Source organism: Selaginella moellendorffii, unplaced genomic scaffold (genome assembly GCF_000143415.4).
Source record: "Selaginella moellendorffii unplaced genomic scaffold, v1.0 SELMOscaffold_7, whole genome shotgun sequence".
NCBI lineage: Eukaryota > Viridiplantae > Streptophyta > Lycopodiopsida > Selaginellales > Selaginellaceae > Selaginella > Selaginella moellendorffii.
In genome coordinates, this window is record NW_003314268.1 from 1,348,507 (window position 1) to 1,357,912 (window position 9,406).

General features: G+C 47.9%; 4 protein-coding genes across 7 annotated transcripts; 1 reads left to right on the forward strand and 3 right to left on the reverse strand.

Annotated features, from left to right (window-relative positions):
- Positions 1–1,435: 1,435 nt before the first annotated feature.
- On the reverse strand, positions 1,436–2,439 carry LOC9652775 (NADH dehydrogenase [ubiquinone] 1 alpha subcomplex subunit 2). 4 transcript variants are annotated; one of them, XM_024671091.1, is made up of 4 exons: positions 2,308–2,439; positions 2,147–2,253; positions 1,707–1,895; positions 1,436–1,621 (listed from the first exon to the last, which is right to left on the reverse strand). In XM_024671091.1, exons 1-3 carry the CDS (start codon positions 2,385–2,387, stop codon positions 1,720–1,722), a joined length of 363 nt encoding a protein of 120 aa, XP_024526859.1. In that variant the 5' UTR covers positions 2,388–2,439; the 3' UTR covers positions 1,436–1,621; positions 1,707–1,719. The 4 variants fall into 4 exon arrangements, with proteins under 4 accessions (XP_024526859.1, XP_024526857.1, XP_024526858.1 ...); XM_024671089.1 differs by having other exon boundaries at positions 1,436–1,631; XM_024671090.1 differs by having other exon boundaries at positions 1,436–1,642.
- Positions 2,440–3,074: 635 nt separating this feature from the next.
- On the reverse strand, positions 3,075–4,462 carry LOC9652776 (expansin-A2). The gene is made up of 3 exons (XM_002966496.2): positions 4,070–4,462; positions 3,689–4,001; positions 3,075–3,597 (listed from the first exon to the last, which is right to left on the reverse strand). Exons 1-3 carry the CDS (start codon positions 4,200–4,202, stop codon positions 3,291–3,293), a joined length of 753 nt encoding a protein of 250 aa, XP_002966542.1. The 5' UTR covers positions 4,203–4,462; the 3' UTR covers positions 3,075–3,290.
- A 358-nt stretch (positions 4,463–4,820) lies between these two features.
- Positions 4,821–6,460, reverse strand: LOC9652777 (DDB1- and CUL4-associated factor 13). Its single transcript, XM_002966497.2, has one exon. The coding sequence runs from the start codon at positions 6,410–6,412 to the stop codon at positions 5,057–5,059; it is 1,356 nt and encodes a 451-aa protein (XP_002966543.1). The 5' UTR covers positions 6,413–6,460; the 3' UTR covers positions 4,821–5,056.
- A 75-nt stretch (positions 6,461–6,535) lies between these two features.
- LOC112345085 (pentatricopeptide repeat-containing protein At4g02750-like) lies at positions 6,536–8,790 on the forward strand. Its single transcript, XM_024671088.1, has 2 exons — positions 6,536–8,266; positions 8,321–8,790. Exon 1 carries the CDS (start codon positions 6,551–6,553, stop codon positions 8,237–8,239), a length of 1,689 nt encoding a protein of 562 aa, XP_024526856.1. The 5' UTR covers positions 6,536–6,550; the 3' UTR covers positions 8,240–8,266; positions 8,321–8,790.
- The last annotated feature ends 616 nt before the right edge of the window (positions 8,791–9,406 follow it).

Genomic DNA, 9,406 nt, shown 5'->3' on the forward strand with positions numbered 1-9,406 from the left:
TCTAATTTCATCCCCCTGAGAATTGTGCTGGAGCTGGAGCAAACCGATCCTTTATAAATTATGCATGTGCAATGATTAAAACACTTCTTACAAAGGTATCAGAAATAACTGACACCACCTACAAATCTACCAATGCCTCCTCTTGATGTTCTTTAAAATCCTAGCCCATCTATGAAAGAACTCTGTTGGTTTTCCATTATTTCAAGAAGAGGTTCAAATATATGGCTATGATACTATATACTAATAATAGTATAGTAGGATTTTAATAACTGTCGGATTGGTTTCAATCTAGACCATTCATTTTTTATATAAGTTAAGGTTTTTAGGCTAATTGATATGCACATTTTCCATATTCCCTTTCTATATCATAAATATTATAATATACATATAGCTTAATAAGGTTATGTTAAAATTTCTTAACCCCCATTGACTTTGCTACTGCCTTTTGATGCAACGCTAGTGCAAAAGCTTTAAGCATTGCAAAAGCTCATTTTCCTTGTTATTGGCCTTATACCTAGCAAGTGTCATGCTCAGAATCAAGGAACTAATTACTTTGATACTATGTTAATAGTGGAGAGATGTGCACAAGGAGGAAAAATTCTTTGTGTATTTCAACTATATATGGACGAATACATATACATAGAAATTTCTACCACATGGGCATAATTACATGCCACATCATCTATACCTCTAACACACTGCACCTTTGCAAATGGCAACATCTGGTGATGGAGGAGAGATCACCTCTCTCATCACGTCAGCATTACTCTGGTACTTCTCCATGATCTTTATCACGAGGTAAGGACGACTCTCTGAAAATCCGCCACCCAAAAAGACATGCTTGATCATCGTGTCATGAGAGGCAACCTTCTCCACCTCGGTGTCAAGGGTGGATCTCCTCATAATACTTCTCACCATGACCCTCTACGCATCCCAGCTGCCCATCAAATAGCTTCCATGGAAGCTCAAACAGTTTGACACCAGTTCCATTGAAACTACTCTTTCCAAGCTCTGATGATGTTCTCTAGACACCCAATCTTTCTGATCAGTAAGTCGAGAAATTTCTTGTCAACGTAAGTTCCTCCTCCCAGTCCCCCAGAACTGGCACCTTCATGTTTGGCACCTTCTCATTCGTGCATCACTCTCATCCGGATGGTGTGCGACGCTTCCACAACTGGCCAGATGGGAGTAGAAAACGTAGTCCCAAAATCCAAGCCCACTATCACCTTTGCTTGAAGAACGAGAGCTGGAAACCATAGCTGTGCCGCTACCACCACCCAAGACCGCCTAGAGCTTGTTTGACACCAATACGAGCCGAATCTCATTAATAAGCGAAATAACAGTCTGAAGGTCTTCATGATCTTCTTTTGTTGATAGAGAAAACCCTGGCAATATTTTCTTTGTGTTCAGCCATCATGTTTATTGCTACCATCTCTGAGATCAACGCAGTCGAGATTCTAGGGCTGGAAATATCAAAAGTACCAACAAAGATCTTTGTCAAGAGGTAAGCAAATCGGCTTGACGTTGGGAGCTACACAGCTTTTCCCAACTCCGTCTCAAAGATGTTCTTCACTAAGCTTGATCTTGTAATAGTCCTCGTCGTCCTGCGATTCTTCCACAGCTTCAAACACCTTGAAATCATCTTAGGAACAAATTACCGTGGTTTGGAAATTATAAAAGAGGAAAAACAGGACTTTCGAGTTTACCTCCACGTAAAAATCACGTTATTTTGAGGAAGGGAGTCCATCTCCCTTGAATGCTCTTTCTTGTGGAGATCTCTCTCGTTCTCCTCTTGATCGGTCTCCGCCCAACCAGGTTGCGCAGCCTCTTGGCTTGAACCAGGCAATCTTCGGCGCTTAAGTTCCTGAGACCAATCGTCCTCTCCCTTTTGTTCACTGCTCGAAACAGAGAAAACCGAAATGAGAAACGCAGAGATGCAAAGAAAGCAATGTAGGCAAAGATGAAACAGGAGATGAGAACACATGAGAAACACAAAGAAAAATATAAGAGAACAGAAAAAGAAAAGCCAAAAGAGTGGATGCACGTAAACACAGACAAGCTGAGAACACACCCGGAAGAACATGAAGAACACAACAAGAATATAAAAGAGGAGTAAAAACCACTTGTAGAGCTCTAAAACACTCACGAAAGAATGCCTCGAGATAAGGATCCTGGTGAGGGCGCCACTTCGCCTCGATTTCGATCTGTGGATTCGCCTTGGCGAAGCGCGGCAGGAGCGTCTCCACGAAATCCCTAGAGAAAACGAATGTAGGCGCTTGCAACCGCGGTCATCGTCATCGTCAGTACCTCGCGCCTCGCGAGCCGCCGGATCGCTTGCAGTAGTGGACCAGGAGCTTCTTGAGCTGCCAGACGCCGCGCAGCGCCATTGCCCCTCGCTTAAACCCTAGAAAATCTTCCAACTAGGGCTTATGCATTCTCTCAATAACTATATGAATGCTTCATGATTTTATTGGTGCTTTGAGACTCCTACATTGTCTATGGAAAAGACTTTTTCTTGTCTTGATCCATGGACTTCTTGTCCTCCTCCCCCTTGTGATCACCATCCATAGTTTTATCATCCTGCTCCTTCTGTTCATGATCCATGGATTTCTTGTCATCCTCCTCCTCCTTGTGATCACCATCCATAGACTTGTTCTTGCAGAAAATATTGATATTAATGTTGATGTTGTTGTTGTTGTTGTTGTTGCTCCTCCTCTTGTGCTTGATTTGGCCATCACCACTTTGCTCCCAATCATCCATCTCTGAAGGATTCACAAGTGAAGAATTGGACGCTGGCTCCACAGCTGCTGAAACCCCATAGACCTCAACTTCATCTAAACTACTTGAAGAAGAAGAAGAAAATGCAATCTGGAAAGTAACCACTGCAAACACTACGAACACTAAAGCAGCCTTCATGGTGAGAGTAATCACAGCGAGCTTGATTGAGCCTATTGGATTGGTGATTAATTGCTGGAGGCTTGAGACCCTATATATACCTAAACTATGCATGCTAGCAATTGCCAAGTGGTCCTTTTCTCCATGCAATGCATATTATGTTTCTACCATGGCAAAACTTTGTCTATAATCTTGCTGTGATGGCCATTGTTTTTTTTTTTTTTATCAAATCCAACTGCTATCAACATGGAGTCTCAGTGGCGGGTACCCCTGAAGCACCGCAGCAAAGCTGAGAGTTTGGAAGACTCTTTCCGCGTGAGAAAAGTTCGAGCAGCGCTCCCACAACTAAGAAAAGTCCTCGCTTATTCTTCGTTTGTTCTGCAAGGCTCTTCGCTTTAGCTGAATTGCCGGCCCGAGTAGGACTGTCCAAACTGCCAGTTGCGAGGAAAAACATCGTACGAGATGAGAGATCCTCCCATGCTGGGTGTGAGCAGAAAGGAGAGGGACTGGCCGACTAGAACTCCATGGTATTCCCAATTCGATCCCCAGTTCCTCTTCATTGGGAGCCAGCCGGTGTTGGAGCCTTTGATCGACACGGCTCTCAAATCCCCCCATCCGGCAACGTTTTTTATGAGAACCAAGTTGAAGTTTGGGTTGCCGTTCATGGTGAAGATGATCCCACCTTGCTTGTAGCACTTGACCCTGATAGACCATCACCACATCATCAATTCCGTCATCAAAATCAAAGTCCTGGAGAAAAAACAAACAGGAAAAAGGAAGCTTTTGCGTCTACCTTCTGTACTGAACTGGGACGATCCCTCCTTGGTAAATGGCCATTTGCTCCCAGACTGGCTGGGAGAGATCGAAGTGCTCCCTGGGTGTGTTGCACCAGCCCCCATTGTCGCTTGGGAGGGCGTTGTTCGGGGGGCAAAAGTTCGTGGCGGTGACGGTGACCGACTTTCCGGGACGACACCATCTCGAGTTGACGCACTGCATCTGGAAGCAAGCTCCGCAGGTAGCTCCCCCATTGAACAAGGCGGTGCTCAACGCCGCGGTGTTGACTCCATAGCCAGCACTAAGCACGTTTCCATAGCCGCAAGCACCACCTTCAAGAAACAAAAGACCACTTTTGTCAGCAAAAACTAATCGCAAGAGGAACTTCACTTCGCCATACCCATTGTTCCCGAGGCATCGCTGCCCCCGTAGAATGTAGCATGAGCGTTGCTCCATTGTTGCGCAGCTGCGAGATTGAGAGCCACGAACAATAGCAGCGCAGCCGGAAGAAAAACTGCCGAAAAGAAGTCCATCTTCCTTCCTTTGCTGCTACTGCTGCCACTGCCTCCGGATAAGAGGAGAACGAGGAGGGATATCTTGCCTCTCTGAGAGCTGCGAGCTTCCACCCTCCTTAAATACTCCGATTCTTCCAGAAGCCATTTTCGTGACTTCCATCTCAGCTCTTGGCGCCGCCGCCGCCGCCCCGGCACGTTCCGTACTATTTATCTATCTGATATCGTCACAACGACCATCCACCTCCATTACCGGCTTCAACTTCTCAACTTCTCGTGGGATCGTGCGCATCGAGCACGCAAAATCTCCTTTTTTCTTCGTCCATTTTTCCCATCCCCTGGAGCTCTGACTGTGAGATGATTTCCCAGCTCTTCGAGTCTTGCGACTGGAGAGAAAACTAATATCCACTTGCCACATGAGTGCAGTTGACGCGCGAGCTGCGACTGTGACATGTTTTGCACCTCCTCTTTCCTGTCGTAATTAAATCCCGGATAACTTGTCGTGCACAGGCCTCAGCCCCCACCACTCGGTACGTACTCGATTGTCTCTTTGGATACGAATCGGTGCTCACCGCTTAAAGAAAGCGAATTCCCCGACTTAAGAAAATCGCCACCTCGAGACTTTTACGCACGATCCCAAAGACCAATCATAAGTCCTCACTCATTGAAGCCTGCAGCAGCCTGGAAGCACCTCCTGGATTCTCTTCCAACTTGAAGAGAATCCCCTGTGAAAAGGATGGCGAATCTCCTCAAGCTCTACAGACCAGATCCGTAAAACTTTCTGACTGGAGATGAAAGCTGTTCCCTGGACTTTTGCTGCCTGTCGAGTGACGCTCAAACCACCTAGTAAACTGAACTGAAACTTGCATGCCAAACTACTCCAGCTCCGCTACGATCCTCTTCTTTCTCGCTGCCTCACGAGGCATGCTCCCGGGAGCACTGTGTGCTCTCTTCCTGCTCTCCTTCTTTCTGGCCGCCTCGGTCATTTCCTGCCTCAACTTCTTCGCCTTGAAAACCGCCTTGGGAAGCTGCCTGTGCCTGTCAATCCTCTTGACTTCGTCCAAATGTTTGTACCGCTGCTTCACGGCGTCAAGGTATTCGTGCTTGGCCCTTTCTCTCGGAAGTAGCACGCCGAGCTGCTCCGATGCTTTGGCCTTCCACAGACGGATGTTGGTGTCATCGCTGCCGGACATCACGTACGTCGCGTCCCCACTGAACCTGACGCTGAAAACACGTTGCATGCGCTTCGTGTGGTAAATCTCCCTGCTGTGGCCACCATTGTAGGAGAAAATCCTCACCGTCCTGTCGTAAGACCCCGTCACAAACTCCCTCCCAGTCGGGGAGAAATCCACGTCCATCACCGCCGAGACGTGATCCTTGTGGATACACTTCGCAAACTTGAGCTTCCTCATGTCGTAAGTGTAGCAGTTGCAGTCCTCGTTGGCGGCCGTGAAGTTGAAAGGCTCGCGAGGATTCCAAGCAACCGCGTTCGTTCTAGTCTGCATGACAAGCTTCCGCAGTGGAGTGTTCATCCTCAAGTCGTAGAGGCAGATGCTTCGATCACTCCCCGTGGTGACGAACACGTCCGGCTCGGCCGGATCAAACTTCACCGATACCACTGTCTCGGATCCCCAGGAAAAGCTCGTCATTGCTTCGGACCTGTTATAGTCCCACACCGAAACGTTGGCTCCAGCAGTAGCAAAGACTTTCTTCTCCCACTGGTGATCCACTGCTCGGAAAGAGTTCTTGTCCTGGAAAACCATCACAGGTTCGCAGTGCTTCACGCCACCCGAGACCTCTCCAATCTCCGCCGCTGGAAGCTCCCAGAGCCGAGCAGTGCAATCGTCTCCACAGGTAACCAGGAAATCTCCATCGCTGGAAATGGAGACCCCTCTCACGGCCCCATTGTGGCCTGGAAACTCTGCCACGGTCTTGCGATAGGCGAGATCCCAGAGGCGGACATCTCCATCCATGGCGCCCGAGACGAGGCAATTGAGGCGGCTGGGATTCTTGGCCATGCACGAGACGCCGTCCCTGTGATCCGACAGCGCGCCGATGAAGGGCTTGGCGAAGATCTTGTCGAGCTTGACGGCATTGAGCGCGCGCGTGTACTCCTGGGCGCGCTCCATCGGGTGGAGGCGGGGATCGAGGTTGCGGAATACCTTGGTGACATCCTGGGATCGCTCGCGAGTGAACGCCTCCTCCGATCGAGAGATCACTCTCACCTTCATCGTCGCCCAAACCCTGGAAAAACCCTAAGGCGCTAGACCTAAAAGGAATATTTCTTTTGCCCCCTTTCTCCCTTTCAAAGTTTAGGGCTCTTGTTCCTTTTTACCCCTTTTCAAACTTTTAGGGTTCTTGGGTATTCTATGATCGAGGGGAGAAATCAAACACTCCGGGCGATTCAATCGTGCACCAAGCTCTCCGCGGCGTCGACGCTCCACTCCCGCATTCGCGACCTCGTCCGCGACGACGATGTCTTCCTTCTCAACAAGCTGATCGAGATGTATGGGCGATGCGGCAGCTCCAGCGACGCGCGCCGGGTCTTCGACGCCCTCCACGGCTCCAGAAATCTCGATCTCTTCTCATGGAATCTCATGATCGTGGCCTACATCCGCAATGGCGGGATCAATCGAGCGAGGGAGCTCTGGGACGCGATGCCGGTGAGGAGCTCGGTGGCTTGCACGGCGATGATCGTTTCGTATGGGCAGAGTGGAGATCTTCACAAGGCGGAGGAGATTTTCACTCTCGCGATCGAGAAGGATGTTCTTTGCTGGACTGCGATGCTGGAAGCATATGCCCAGAATGGGCATCTGGAGGAATCGACAAGGGTGTTTGATTCTATGCCTTTTTGGGACACTGTTTCGTGCACCGCTATGCTGGTTGCATACTCGGAGCTTGCTAGTCTTGGAGAATCGAAAAGGATATTTTCTATGATCAAAGAGAAGAACATTGTCTCGTGGACAGCGATGATCACAGCATTTGCCCGGAATGGGGAGTTTGCGTCATCAAAAGAGGTATTTGATCGAATGCCTTTGCACAACTTGGTTTCTTGGAACTCACTCTTGACTTCTTTTGCACAAAACAGGAACTGCGAGGAGGTGGAAAACTTCTTCTCTTCGATTCCCGAGTGGGACATGGTGTCTTGGAACGTCCTCGCTGCTGCGTTTGCGAAGGAAGGGCGATTGGACGAAGCTATGGAGGTTTTCCATCGCATGCCCGAGCAGGACTTGGCTTCCTGGAGCTTGATGATCACTTGCAGCATCGAAAAGGGCCGGTTTGATCAAGCGAGAGCGCTCTACTGGTCGATGCCCGAGCAAGATCTGGTGCTCGTCACCACGCTCATCAGTGCTTTCTCTCAGCAAGGCCACCTCGAGGAAGCAAAGTTTATGTTTGATACGCTTCCACAGAAGAACCTCGTGGCCTGGAACTCCATCCTGGGAGCTTACGTTCGTCACGGCCTGGTGGAAGAATCAAAGGAGCTCTTTGATGCCATGCCGGAGCGAGACTCCTTCTCCTGGACTTCGATCCTCGCGGCTTACTTCCAAGCAGGAGATCTCGTCACTGCCAGAAGAATGTTCGAGGCAATGCTGGATCGAAACTCGGTGTCCTGGACGGCGATGCTTGCGGCCTACGCTCAAAACGGACTTCCCGACGAGGCATTCGAGATATTCCACTCGATGAAGCTCGCTCACGCCTTGGACGATGTTTGTTTCGTCTCGGTGCTCGTTGCGAGCAGCCACGCAGGGAAAGTCTACGATGCGAGGCAGTGGTTTCTCTCGATGATCATGGACTATGGGATCGAGCCTTCCAAGCACCATTTTTCGTGCATGGTGGACATACTTGCTCGAGCCGGGCACTTGGTGGAGGCGAGAGAGCTCATCGCGGACATGCCGTTTGTGCCGGATGGTGTCGAGTGGAAGTCCTTGCTGGGAGCTTGTAGAGGCCGGAACGATGTCAGGCACGGGAAGAAAGCCGTGACGAGCGTTTTGAGCTCCGGAGACATGGGAGACTCGGCTGTGTACGTGCTTCTGTCAAACATGCAAGCTTTCGCGTGATTGAGAACGATTAATATCGACTCAGAGGTAAGGTTTGGATTTTGTTTTGTTGAAAATCGTTTTGACCGTAATGTTGAGCAGCAGCAAGATGGAAGACACTCTGCAAAAGACAAAACTACACGAGTTAGAGGTAACCTTTCTTTCCTAGAGAGAAGCGAGTAACACGATTGAGAGCAGTGCAAGGCGGAGCCAAAGCCGCAATCGCGGCTATGTCCAAGCAAGCAAGAATCCGGTGAGGCCACCAGAACTCGTCCAGACTAGGCGATCCTCCACTTCGAGCTGCAAGCTCAGAAGGCTTGGATGTGGCAAACAAGGTGGTGGAATTTTGTTTTATCCAAAGACGCATTGCGGTTTGAGATACACTGGGAATTGGAATCGCTTATGGTTTTCCAATTTAGGTAGCTTCTTATCCCCTCTTCTCACACTGCAAGTGTGGATAAAAAGAGGCAGTATGGTCCTTTGACCTATAGTGCATTCGTTTGGTTTTGAGAGGTGGGTGCTCAATGTCTACGTTTCTTATGGTTATGTGCCTTATGTGCCATAACCACTCTTTTAGTTGGCAGTGATTAAGTTCTCTTACCCTCCATAAACCAACAACTCATGGATGATGGAGAAAGTTGTTAACATTTGCAAGGAGTTAAACTGTTCTTTTGCCAGATTGTAAGTTTAACAATTTAGAAAGTATGAAGATTCTATGTAACCAAACTCTTTCCATGACAAGGTGAATTGTTTTTTTTTTTTTAGCATTATGTTCATTTCAAATTTAAATAATTTTTTAGGCTCTTACACTCAAAATATAGAGTAACATCTTGTCTCCAAAGGCTATGTAGAAGCAATCATGAGAAGCACTACTGATGGCAAGGCAAAATGAAAAATTAGTGATTTAGATGTTTTCAATCTTGCTACTATTAATGCATGACAGCCAAATATTGCTAAATTTTTTCTAACAATAGATGATTGATTGGTTCTTCAAAACATTTTAAAAAGAATATAGTAAGACAGAATGCATTCTTAATGTTGTGATATAAATAGTTTTTATGTGTGTATTTCTAGGGATTGAAATAATGTCATGATTATGTTGGGGATATCATTTTCTAACATATAAGTATCACAAAATGCTTGTGAGCTTAAAGCCATTTCTACAAGATAAGTTAGAAGTGAATTGGA

Coding starts and splice junctions, on each gene's coding strand:
- LOC9652777 (XM_002966497.2), bottom strand. CDS start 6,412: ATGAAGGTGAGAGTGATCTCTCGATCGGAGGAGGCGTTCACTCGCGAG.
- LOC9652776 (XM_002966496.2), bottom strand. CDS start 4,202: ATGGACTTCTTTTCGGCAGTTTTTCTTCCGGCTGCGCTGCTATTGTTC. Junction 4,002..4,069: donor CGATGCCTCGGGAACAATGG/GTATGGCGAAGT, acceptor TGTTTCTTGAAG/GTGGTGCTTGCGGCTATGGA. Junction 3,598..3,688: donor GTCCCAGTTCAGTACAGAAG/GTAGACGCAAAA, acceptor ATGGTCTATCAG/GGTCAAGTGCTACAAGCAAG.
- LOC112345085 (XM_024671088.1), top strand. CDS start 6,551: ATGATCGAGGGGAGAAATCAAACACTCCGGGCGATTCAATCGTGCACC.
- LOC9652775 (XM_024671091.1), bottom strand. CDS start 2,387: ATGGCGCTGCGCGGCGTCTGGCAGCTCAAGAAGCTCCTGGTCCACTAC. Junction 2,254..2,307: donor GGCGGCTCGCGAGGCGCGAG/GTACTGACGATG, acceptor CGTTTTCTCTAG/GGATTTCGTGGAGACGCTCC. Junction 1,896..2,146: donor TTATCTCGAGGCATTCTTTC/GTGAGTGTTTTA, acceptor TGTTTCGAGCAG/TGAACAAAAGGGAGAGGACG.